This window comes from Chelon labrosus (assembly GCF_963514085.1).
Source record: "Chelon labrosus genome assembly, chromosome: 15".
Taxonomy (NCBI): Eukaryota; Metazoa; Chordata; class Actinopteri; order Mugiliformes; family Mugilidae; genus Chelon; species Chelon labrosus.
Genome location: NC_140348.1, coordinates 5297699 through 5310704, shown reverse-complemented (window position 1 = coordinate 5310704; position 13006 = coordinate 5297699). Strand labels below are relative to the sequence as shown.

Below are 13006 nucleotides of genomic sequence, written 5' to 3'. Positions count from 1 at the left end.
GAAGAACTATTAAAATATTTGATCTAATCACGAAGCCTTATTAGTTTATATTTGTTATGTGTTCAGTATCTGAGCTGCCGCGTTCAGAGCTCACACGCTGCGGCGAGGAGATGAGAGGAGGTAATTATTGCTGTCAGCCACGTCAAGACAAAACTTTGGAGATGTTACGTGGGAGCAGGACGGTGTGGGCTTTCACAGAGAGGACGGACGTTATAGTGGAGGAGGAAGAGGAGGAGGAGGGTTTTCAATCTGTCACAGTCGATCTGATGGACTACACAGAAGTTTCTGCTCGGAATACGACAGAAAATTTACTCAACTAAACACACAGTTAGTAAAATACAATCTACATATCCAAGACAAAGCTAAAACAAAGCCAAATTGAGTTTTCTTGAAGATGCTCCACCCAACACCCAAGTGCTCAGTTCTAAATGACCAGAGGGAAGTTTAAGTTTTAATTAGGAATATCTGTGGGTGGTGCCCTCCAGATTAAAGGTGTGTGAATGGAGTTGAAGCCCCTCTCCGAATGGGGAAGCAGTGCAAACCAGTGCAAACATCATCTTCACATATGTAACACTGAATTTGTCAGAGCTGGAGAAAGAAGGAACCCGGAGATCAGGGCCTCTGTGATGGCTGGCTGAAAGACTTAGAGAAGCAGCTGATGTTCCTGCAACAACCAGACCTAGCCTTAACATCAGATTCTTCCAGGTGATCATAATTGAACACTGTTCCCTGGGAAGACAGGATGGAGGCAAACCATGAACACAAAAATAACTTAAGCTCGGGGCTTTGCACCCTGTGACCCCAGGGTTCATCACTGAAGGCATGTCCAAGATGCATCATGCGGTTCTTGGAAAACCCAAACAAATTATTACATTCTATGAGATGTTACACTAGAGCCGTTTAGTCTCTTTAGGCAGAGGTTAAACTAAATATCTAGCAGTTGGAGACAGAAGCAGGTGTAAAATAAAAGTAGCGTTGGATTTGCATTCATCAAAATAGGACTACAAGATGAACGCTTATGTCCTGTGCTTCCTGGCTGCACAGACCCGCACATAAACAACTCTGCTGCCATCTAATGGTTAAATACAGTATTTGCATGAACATCTCCGCAAAAAAAAGAAAAAACGCTGCTTTAATTTGCATCTTGATCGAGAGCTCAGTCATAGTCATGGTCAATGTGGAGTATTCATGGAAAAGGAACATTGTTGAGATGGTGTGCATATTAAACTACATGCATGTATGTTAATATCTAGAGGTAAGTGAGAAAATATGTTCTTTTATATACCCAAAAAAAAATAAAAATTTTTTAAGTTTCCTAGTCCCGACCAGTTGCCTTTCCCTTTCCCTGCCAGCAGATGGTGCCGTTGAGTCGCATGTGACCCTTCTCTCTCGCCGTCGAAGAAGAGCTGCAGCCTCGCAGCATCAGCACCAGCAGAGACGTCTCCCTCCTCTCGCCTCCTCTCCTCCTCAGCTCTCCTCTCCTCTCTTCCTCCGTCCACTGCGGAACATCGGCCCGTTTTCCTCTCAGAGCCAGCTCGCCATGGACAACTCCGGCAAAGAGAAGGAGGCCATGCAGCTGATGGCTGACGCCGACAAAAAGGTCAAGGCGTCCGGATCCTTCCTCGGGGGGATGTTCGGGTAAGGGATGCTTTCATTCTCTTTTCTCTCAGTGTTTACCAGCTCATTTTGGTATGGGGGAGGGATCCCTGCGCGCAGGGCCCATCACAGCCTGTCAAGTGATTTTCTTCACGGAGATATCTCTATAAATTGACTCCTGTATTGTCCCTATAACGCACCAGTGGCCTCTCTAATGCCCCATAATGCGCTTTACTCAAGCCTGATCACATCCTGTGTGGATCATTTTTATAATTTATCACCTTAATACTCGTATCATCTATTATATTCATCCCTGTAGGAGCTGGTTACTTTCACTATGACACTGCGTCCTTTGGAAATATTTATCCAAGGATCCTCGAAGCGCTTTTTTTTATTATTATTTCGTGACAAAAATATTAGCTGTCATCGCAGATTGCGTGGCCTTCGTGCCGTGGCCTGACACGCAAAAGAAATGCAAATGTATCATCTCCTGCTGCTGCTGCTGCGGGAGGTGAGCGGGCTCACAGGGAGCGTGAGGCCGAGTCGATGATGGAGGGAGGCGGGCGGGCGGGCGGGGGGATGATGCGTGTGGACGATGGGAGTGGGCTAGTGGCTTTCATGAGTGGGAGCGGCGGATGTTTACAAGTAAAATGGAAACACAGAATATTAATTGGATTGGTATTGATTGGATGAGTGCTCATTGTGAAATGGCCTTTTAGGCTGATGTCACTGGGCTTCTCTTGTATAGATTCTGCATCTACTTCATCATTAATTCAATTAATCAATATTAATTCAATGAATCAATATACAAACTATTCTGAAAGTCATTTTATCGTGGAAAATTACAAAAAGGCAATTATTAAAACCTTTAAAATGCGACAACAATATAAGATACGATTAACCCATAATTATAAATGTAGACACCATGGAAACACTGCACAAAGCAATGAGAGAAGCAGTGAAGAGCAATTATTACAGACCAAGCAAATGTTCTTTTTCATCTTTATTAAAGCTCCATTAATCTGCCATAAAATGCAGATATACGGTTGGTTTTAAATCTTTATCTTCATCAGGAACACGATGCATTTGTGTGTGTGTTCGTGAACCCACATAAAATCAGTATGATCAATAAATAGCACATAATCCCCATGCCTCTATGTGTATATCAAAAAACAGATACAGTATTAATCCAAGATGCAAAAAATAAATAAATAAGAAGGACAAAATAATTCAAGCAGTTTTGACTAGTGGCATCAGTCATAAGATTTAAAGTAAGCCTTAAAAAGATATTTAAAATGTGGCATTGAATTTGCTTGCCTCATATCCATACAGGGAGTTCCACATCTGAGGGGCCTGGACAGCAAAGATTGTGGAACCATTATCAGGCTCTTGCTGGAGGATCTCAGGCTCATAGTGAATCAGAGCTGTGAGCAGGACAATGACTAGTCGAGGCTTTAAAACCAAGCACTGTAGAAAGGATGAGTGTAATGTGAACGCGCCTCTTAGTAATCAGGCAGTGTCCTAAAAGTTAAGAGCTGAAATGGGTCACATCTGTTTTCAGCATGTTTATTTAATGAGCCTCAGGCCTGAGTTAGATGAGGCTAATTCAGTCGTGGTCACTTTGTAGGCGGTTGTGGATCTGTAGTTCCACCTCGCAGTGAGAGAAAAACTACATTTCTATTTGCATCTGTCAGCTCAGAGACCCAACCATCCTTTTATAAACTGTAGCTATGCTGCTAATGCACAAGGAAACTGACCTCTCCAGTGGTGCAGGTGGAGATGTAGAAAGCTGGAGGCCACACCAATTCTTCAGCCACTATTTTTCTTTTTTTTCTTTTTTTTTTGCGGTGGGAAGTTGGTCTGGAGTCACTCTGTTGGGAAGTGAAGATCTGTCAACCCAGTCAAATCGTTTGGACAGATTTTATGAGGTGACGGACAGAAGAGTAACACCGACGTAGTCATACACATCATCTGAACCGGTGGAGTTGAATTTGTTTCCAACAAATTGGCTGTCCAATTGCAGGCAATATTTTTTTTTCTCTATATTGGTTGAAACCCCATAATGAAATCTAAATGCTGTATTACCAGACTCATATTCCGATAAGAACTGAGATGTATATCTGCACCAAAATGCTCAGTAGTGACATTATCATCTCTTATAAAACATGTCCCTGTGCGCTCTAGTGGAAACAATGAGGGGGATACAAAGCCACAAAAGGTCAAATAATGAAATAAATATCCTCTGTCCGAGGCTTTCAAACCACAACCCTTCATCATTTATCACACGGACAACAAGGAAGCTCACTGCTGGGATCAATGTTTGTTGTGGTTTGTTAGCCCTAGGCATGTACAGCATCACTTCTTCACGTTTGACAGGTTTTAATATCTGTTTTGTTGCTTTTCACTCTTTAATCAACCCTATAGCTATAATAATGGTATTGCTAGGTAACATTTTTTAAGTGATTCGGTACCGGCTGTTTACGCTAACACATAAAATTATGTTTTGGAAAATTAAAATGTACAAATGACTTCTGTATTCTTCACATAGAAGCAGAGGGAACATCAGATATGAACCAGATGCTCTGAAGGGCAGTGTATTTGTTGGTTCTGTGGTTAAACATCAGATTTATTCCTCACACAAGGGACAAATATTAGATTTTAGAGAGGATGCTTTTCTCCTCAGCTGCCCTCTGCTGTGACGTACTTCGGATGGACACCCTGCAGGCTAGTTTCAAATATTTGTTAGGGCTGGATCGCCATGAACATGACTTAACAGAAAATGGGAGCCTTATTTTTTTTACAATTAAATCAGAGAAAAAGAGATGATTGTTATGTCTCTGTCTTTTATGTTTGTGTTACAGGGGGAACCATAAGGTGGAGGACGCCTGCGAAATGTACGCCAGAGCAGCCAACATGTTCAAGATGGCCAAGAACTGGAGTGGTGCGTGACACACACAAATGTGACACGCGTAGATACGTCACATTCATGCCAAATACTACACAACACAAATAAACAAACTCCCACACAAGACGCCTACACGCGGACACAGAGTGTCACATTACCACATACAGGAAGAAGATCATCAAGCATGAACAGGACGAATGAGTGATGAGAGTCCACAGAAACCAGCGTGTGCTCCAGATAGGCCAGATGTGCCAATAATAGTTCACGCTGCGCAGAATTTAGCTGTTTAGATGTGTGTTTTGATGGCTCTGCTGCTCGACGACAGTCACGTAGTAAGAATTTAAAAAGAAGAAATGTTTGGATCTGAGTATTTGGTTTCTTTTTTTTTCTGTTGCTGCATTTGATCAAGAGTGTCACACTAACACTGTGTCTGTGTGCGTAGCTGCTGGGAATGCATTCTGTCAGGCCGCTCGTCTCCACATGCAGCTTCAGAACAAACTGGACTCTGCTACCAGCTTCGTCGACGCCGGCAACGCCTACAAGAAGGCCGACCCACAGGGTGAGCACCGCCGTCTTACAAACACGCAGCGCTGTTCTGTCACAGTGACTCCTACTCACACACTTACATTTAAGCCACATCTCCCAAAACAATGTCCTCTTTCTTCTTAGCTACAAACCTGGTAAAAAAATCTTTTTGTATTGTTGTTAATGTTTCGCTCATAGGTAGATACTCTGATTATCATCAGGGTTTCAGTGTCTGGATTTATCAGACCAAGATTAGAGGTTGCTGTTGACAACCAGGAGATAAAATCTTGCGTTCATCTCAGCTGGGAGATAAAATCATAGTGTGCGATGTTGTTGTTTCTTGATCCTGTTCTCATTAAGATTTCGGTATTTTCAACATGGTCAATTTCAGCAAAAGAAACAGTACTAAAATCAAAGCGACCACAGATGCGTCCTCCATCGCTTTTTTCTCAGACAGTTTCGTTTTTGTTGTGTCTCCCCATTCACCATTTCACCCAAATTTGTCTTTTGACCTCAGTTTTTCCACCATTTATTCACACATTGCAGCACAAATGAGCAAATAGCAAATTTTTTATGCACAAATGTGTGTTCTTGAGTGTGTGCAACTCTAGTTTTCAATCATTATGGTGTCTGACTTAAAAATAAGTATTTATTTGTAAAGGGGGAAATCAGAATTCTGAGCAGTAGCCTGACTATTCAAGTCTTTGAGAGCAATCATGCATTCCACTGAGTTGAGAAATTAGGCTAATTTAATCATGGTCACTTTGTAGAAAGTTGATCTGTGGTACCACCTCCTAGTATGCTTCTATTAGCTCAGTGAGCTAATCATTCTTTACACACTGTAGCATTAGACTTTATAGGCGGTTTAGGCATTAAGGCCACGTCCACACGTACGAAAACGATCTTTTCCCTCTCCGTTTTCCCTGGCATCGTTTCAAGAATATCCGCGTCCACACAGATCCGTTTCAACACGACTGAAAACGCTACTTCATATTCCAGGCCTATAGGTGGCGCTGTTTCAGTTTCAGAAATTCACCAAAAACGGAGAGGAAGAGGCGGAGCATGCGCATAAAGCTTGAGCGCTGTTTACAAATCGGCTTTAGAAGAAACCAAACTCAAGGAGAAATGATATTTTGCCCTAGTAACCCTAATAGGCTCAATATCTTCTCCAGCAGGAACACAAGCATGTAGTCCGCCATTGTTGTTGATGTTGTTATGAGACGTCTCGCGGGAGGTGGAAGGCTGCTCGAGGGGTGTGGCGATGACATCATTGTTTTCTCTGTTTTTCGCCGTCCACACTAAAACGCAAGAGGTGCGTTTGCGAATTTTTCCACCCTGGGACCCGGTTTCAGAAAAGTGCGTTTTAGGGCAATGCGTTTACAGGATTCGTGTGGACGATCGGCCAAAACGATGCAAAACATCTGCGTTTAGACCAAAACGCGTTTCCGTGTGGACGGCCCCTAAGTTGACGCAGAGGCTACGGTGACAACGCAGACACCTACGCATAGCCTTAGAAGCGCCTAGTGCCATAACTGACGTGCACCTCCCCAGGAATGTAATAGGCGGTTTATACTTCTGTGTTAAGTTGACACAGAGGCTACGGCAACAACCCTGGCCCCTACAAAGACCTGAGCCCTATAGCTGAACACCGTGGCAACGCAGAGTGCAAGAGCTGTGATTGGTCCGCTTGGTAGCAGTGTATTTCCGCTTTAGTATTTCCGGCTGCCTCTTCATCTCCACAATTTTCGAATTGATTGTTTTGGATCAATAAAGATGGAATACATTGAGGAAGGGTTAACTGAGGAGGTTCGGAGATGCAAACGTTCATATGACTCGTCTTCAGTGAAATATCGGCGGAATTTCGCTAACTAAAATCTCCAGAGCAGGAGAGTCACTTCAAAGATTTACTGGTTGGTCTAAGAAGCACTGTGTTTGCGGAGTGAACTGTTATTAGTTACACAAAGCCTTTTCACAGCTATCCCACGTGTTGGATTATTTCGTACGTCATCAGCCATCATCATGTCTCATAGAGAGAGCAGAGTCAGCATCTACAGGCTGCAAGAGATGAGGTTGGAGATGGAGGAGAAGATGCAGGAGAATGAAGAAAAGCTGCGGGCCGCAGCAAAGATCATGGTCCTGAAAGAGAGGGAGGCTTGGCAGAGCGACAGACAGCAACATCTGGACGAGATCAAAAGTCTGAAGAAGAAGCTGTTTGCCACCGAACAGCAGAACAAGAAGCTGAAGGCCGACCTCTACAGAGGAAAAAGGGAGGTTGAACTAAGAGACAACAAGATCCGCTCTTTTAACCACCATCTCTCTGCTCTGGAGGAGAAGAGAGTCGAGCAGGTCACCTCCCTTCAGCAGAGCCTCCACACCCAGAAAGAGGAGATGGAGAGGGTGAGAGCTACTGCCACCACCAAGCTGGAGAACAACAAGAAGCGGTGGATGGAGAAAGTCAGCCAGCTGGAGGACCTCCTCACTCCTCTAAGAAGAGGCAAGCACGTACAGCTGCTCATATAGACACGTTGGCCCAGCTGAACAAAGTGGAGGCAGCTCTAAAACAGAGCAAGCTGGACAACAAAGCTCTTGAGAAAAGTCTCCAAAAATCCAAGAAGAAGCTCGCGGAGAGAGAAGAGAACTTCAAGGAAGAGCTCCAAAAGTCCGATGAGCGCTTTAAAAAGCAGCTCTCTGACAATCTGCTCAAAGCCAGAAAGGAGTTTTCCAAACTGACTGAGACTTGGCAGAACAAGGTCCAGCAGCTGGAGGAGGAGAAAAGAGTCATCGAGGAGATATTGCTGACCGATGAGACGTCCACCTTGGTCAACAACACCAATCAACGATGGCGGGAAAAAGTCAACCAGCTGGAAGAGCTCCTCCAAAAAAACAGACAAGCAGATCCCCCGGGAGATCAAAAAGAGACAAGCTCAAACTGCGGAGGCATCTCCAAAGAAGAGCAGCACGGAAGAAAAAGCTCTCAAGGAAAAACTCCAAAATGAGCCGGCGAAGAAAGAGGATCTGCTCAATACCAGCTTGGAGTTTTCCAAACTCTCAGAGCAGAAGAAGTTACAGCAACTGGAGGAGGAAAAAGGAGACATCAAGGAGACGCTGCTGGTCAAGGAGAAATCCACTGGACCCGACAACATCTTACAACAGTGGCAGGACAAGGTCAAGCATCTAAGAGCTCCTTGAAAAAAGAGACAAACAGATCAACAGGGCCAACAAGAAACTCCAAGTCCAAAAGCATTATCACAAAGACACCCTGGTCCAGCTGAAGGAAGTGAAGGCGGCTCTGAAAAAGAACAACCAGGAAGATCAAAGATCAAAACAACTGAAAAGAAGCTGTTGAAGGAGGTTTCTCAGCAGCATTGACCACCTTTCACCCCTTACCCAGATGCTGTCTACATCTTTCTGAATGTTCATTAAATATAAAAAAAATATATATACAACCTTTGTGTTTTTGAACATACACACAACATTCATTTGAGGTCGTTATTATACATGGGGCAGGATAAAGTTTGTACTTGTACATGTGGCATTTGTATCCAAAATAAATACATTTAGTAATATCATTGGTTAGAACAGCATTAAAAACCCGGTGTATATACTCGTTTCAGGATACAGTTTGTACAGGATTCAGTTTACAAAGCTGTGGTAAGACAGCTGACTATAAGTTCAGTTCAGCTCTCTTTATTTATTTATGAGTATCTGGTTGATGCACAGTGCCCAGCATGATTTTAGCAAAATGAGCATGGCTAGTGCAATTGCCAGACCTGCTGAAAACAGTAGTTTTAAGACCAAATCAGTAGTCCAAATGTCAGCCGACAAATTTAAAACAAAGTTTAAATGAAAGCATCCCACCAGTGTCAAGAAATATCTGTGAATAAAGTGTTCATTAAGAAAGGGTCAGCTAATGTCAGCCAACAGTCTTGACAGTCTTTTAACAACACAAATTGCTTCACATGCTACGCGAGTTGTCCAAGTCGTTTTCGCCGTCAGGTTAAGTGCCGTACGGAGCATGAGGGTCACGTGTCGACGATTTTTTTTTTTACCATTTAAAGTCAATACTGTTCTGAAAAAGTACTTAAAATGGCACTTTAACTTTAGGTCTGTTCAGTTCTGTTCTGTTCAGACTTTAAAAGAGCTTGAGTTTACAATATTCATGTCTGTGTCTATTATTTGATTCAGTCGTCCACTAAAATTTGGGGCAAATATTGTTATGCGATTAAAATGTGATTAATCAAGATTAATTAATTACAAACCCTCTAATTAATTCGATTCATTTATTTTTTTTATCAGTCCCACCCCTAGAAATTACACATCTTGCGTTTTCTCAGTAACGATGTTCTGGTGAAAGGGGAAGCCTCTGCACCACTGTTGAACCACTGACAGGTTCAGGACCCAGAAGTGGTACCGTCAGAAAGATTTAATTAGGTCCCTGGGTTGCTCGAGGAAAATCATTACTGCAACAGCCGTCCTGCTTCCTTGAAATGAGTTTAATAATAAAATACGGTGGGCTAGCAGGTTTGAGCCGCAGAGGACAGAAACTGAAGAGCTTTAATTTGACTGTGCCGTCTCAGAGGGCCTTGTATTTACTACATCCCTCCTTATTTTCTTCTCTGTTTGCTTCCAGAGGCAATCAACTGTCTAAATCAGGCCATTGACATCTACACTGACATGGTAAGCCAGCTCTCTGTTATTAAACCGCTCATCTCTGTTCTGTGTCTGATCATTGAATAACGCCTTGTATTTCTTGATTACAGGGTCGCTTTACCATTGCAGCCAAACACCACATCACTATAGCAGAGATTTATGAGTCTGAGCTGGTGGACATTGAGAAGGTAAAGTGAGGAGTAAAAATGATTATCTTCTTGTCTTTGATATTCATTTAATGTTATTTTTCTTTTGAGTAGACACTATACTCTCACTTGTACTCACATATTTTTGTTTGCAGGCCATTGCTCACTATGAGCAGGCAGCAGATTACTACAAGGGAGAAGAGTCAAACAGGTAAACGTGCGGTTTGATATTACTAATCATATGCATACATGAATACAACTGAAACAAAGATTACATACAGGGTGACTGTTTTAATAATCTAGGCATTTTTTGACGGTTTCATCCACTCAAACATAAGAATTTGCCATAGACTGGATATAAAGATGGAGAGGAACCCCCACGTCCTTCTCGCTGGTGGAGCCAGTGTATCCATGTCATACTCCTTCTACACTCTATCGCTGGGACACCCTCATGAACCTTTAATGTACTAGACCCTGTGATTATACATTAATGATCTCCCTAAATCCCACACAATGGCCCTTCAAATTAATTAAAATTGTGTTTTGAAGACCCAAATTGATAAAATAATTGACCACCTGATTGAAAATGACAGTTGATGAAGTCCTGTACAAGCACACATGTATGCAAGTTGAAAGTGCCAGTGGCACTCTGAAGCAACGGTATGAAAGGGTCAGAGTCTTTTAAGGCAGGAGCATAATGGTGGGAACAGCAGTAATATGCATTATAGCTCATGGGTTTGTTTGTTTTTCAGCTCAGCAAACAAATGTCTTCTGAAGGTCGGACACTACAGCGCTCAGCTGGAGCAGTACCAGAAAGGCATTGAAATCTACGAACAGGTAAGAGCTGGTTCATTCAGCTAATGCATGGTCCATGTGGAAATATTACTTTTGTAAATGATTTAACGATCAGTTATTATTGAGAAACACAGTTTTTATCAGAATACAGAGCTGATACAGAAAAAATACCTCTGCACAGAGTCTGATACTGCTACAGTCGATCAGAGCCATTCAGTTAAACTGATTCCACCCCACAGTGCTAAGATGACGTGTATGGCTACGTTGCTGTTACTCTTCTGTCCATCACCATGTAAAAGCCACCACCACAAAAAAACTGGGGCTGAGGAATTGGGCTTGCTTCCATGTTATGCCTTTTATGCAACTCATGATCATCTTTGAGATTGAAGTTAGTGATGTTGATGATGAAATGAGCAAATCTTTACATTTAAAAAGATGCAATTACATTGATAACATGACATTAATAAATGTAATTCTATCATATGGAAATAGTATGGAGATTGAATTTGAAAAGTACTGCAGTAAGTGCAAAATGTATTGAAGAAAGATAGAAAGATAATGAAAGTAATCAGCAGTAGGGCTGATGGAGACTTCAGTGTCTCTGGACAACCAGGATGAGATGGAAATGTGGAAGGCTGCACACTAGACTGTCTGAGTGAGAGAAGTGCAACAGATTTAAAGAATGGGGCTTTGGGTCTGACTGGCTCAGTGAACACAGACAAATATAATTGAATGAAAGAAGTGATGTTGAAATTGATAAAGACGTGACAGCATGGGAAAGTGAAAATGCAGCAGAGAATAGAGCGGCAGAAATAGTCCAGGCTGACCAGAAAGTGTGACCAGACCTTTCTTAATAAATTTTCACATGAGAATTAATTAAAATTACAAATAAAAGCAGTATTTCCTGTATAAAGTATATAGTTACATGAAATTGAAATACTCACATTGAAAAATACACACAGAGTCCCATACAGACCTAAGAAGTCAGTCATTTTGTGTGTGTGTGTGTGTGTGTGTTTCAGGTTGCAATGAGCACCATGGACAATCCTCTGTTAAAGTACAACGCTAAAGAGTATTTCTTCAAGGCTTCGCTGTGTCACTTCATAGTGGATGAACTGAACGCCAAGGTAACAAAACCAGTCAACAACAGCACATACAAATACTGCTGAGCCCACACAGACAAAGATACATGTTCATTATTGCACGGTGACCCAGTTGCTAATATCAGCACATCACACTACAGCTTACTTATACCTGGAATGCTATCACTTCTGTGTTTCAGCTTGCCATAGAGAAGTATGAGGAGATGTTCCCAGCCTTCTCTGACTCAAGAGAGCTCAAACTGTTGAAGGTAGAGTCACATTTTTCACAGCTTTTTTTATTTTTTTTACGACAAAGATTTACAAAAACATTAATTTCTTAAAGAAAGATATCACAAAGATATCTGCTTTCCTTAGTTAACTGTGATACCAAGTCGTTTGCGCCTTCTAAGAGCATTAATATGTTCAGGTTTTTACTAAAGTTCGCATAATTTCTATTCCTCTGTTTTATTGCAACAGAAACTTCTAGATGCCCATGAGGAGCAGAACAGCGAGGCATTCACGGAGGCGGTGAAGGAGTTCGACTCCGTGTCTCGCCTGGACCAGTGGCTGACCACGATGCTGCTGCGCATCAAAAAGACCATCCAGGGAGATGCCGGGGACCTGAAATAGACACCTTTAGAAGAGGGAGGGAGGGAGACGGCAAAATAGGGTGGTATAGAAAGGTTAAAGAGACTGACAGGTGAGGAACCTGTGTTAAGGTGGATAAAAGGGGAGGTTATAGAGAGGGTGGGACTGAGGGAGTTTACAGTTGTACATATCAGTCTGCATGTGACCCCCAGTGAGCTAATCATCTCCTTTAAATCATCGTTAGATGACCCTGTGTCCCCGATCCTGCAGTATTGCTCTCGTAACACTGGACAAAATTGTAATTAAAGAGAAAGAAAATGTGTGCGTGAAGGATGAGTGTGTGTGAGAGAGTGTGTCCACTGCAGTAAGGTCAATTATAATATGAGATTTAATGATATATGTCACAGAAAATTATAAAAAAAAAAGTTATTTATTGATATTTATTGTCAATACTGAAAATATCTATTGTTTATTATGGTGCTCAGTGTTACGATTTGTCTTAATATTTTAGGTATTAGCCCCCCTCTCCTCTCTTGTTGTTCCCCTTTACTTTCTCTCCTCATCTGTTCTTCCTCCTCCTCCTCCTCCTCCTTTCTCTTCCCTTGTCCTCTCCTCCTCACCCCATCTCAAGTCAGCGCCATCACCCATTGTGATCAGTTGGTTCTGTGTTCAGGCCAATGTTTGGTGGGCGCAGATAGCCCCACAGCGCTTCCTCCCGT

At 42.4% G+C, this 13006-nt stretch overlaps 1 protein-coding gene across 2 annotated transcripts; it reads left to right on the top strand.

Moving 5' to 3' along the window:
- Positions 1–1540: 1540 nt before the first annotated feature.
- On the top strand, positions 1541–12329 carry napba (N-ethylmaleimide-sensitive factor attachment protein, beta a; the record flags this gene model as incomplete). 2 transcript variants are annotated; one of them, XM_084561622.1, is made up of 10 exons in its annotated part: positions 1541–1638; positions 4458–4537; positions 4944–5060; positions 9657–9703; positions 9787–9864; positions 9978–10033; positions 10575–10659; positions 11640–11744; positions 11900–11968; positions 12177–12329. In XM_084561622.1, 10 exons carry the CDS (start codon positions 1541–1543, stop codon positions 12327–12329), a joined length of 888 nt encoding a protein of 295 aa, XP_084417748.1. The 2 variants fall into 2 exon arrangements, with proteins under 2 accessions (XP_084417748.1, XP_084417749.1); XM_084561623.1 differs by lacking the exon at positions 4944–5060.
- Positions 12330–13006: the final 677 nt, after the last annotated feature.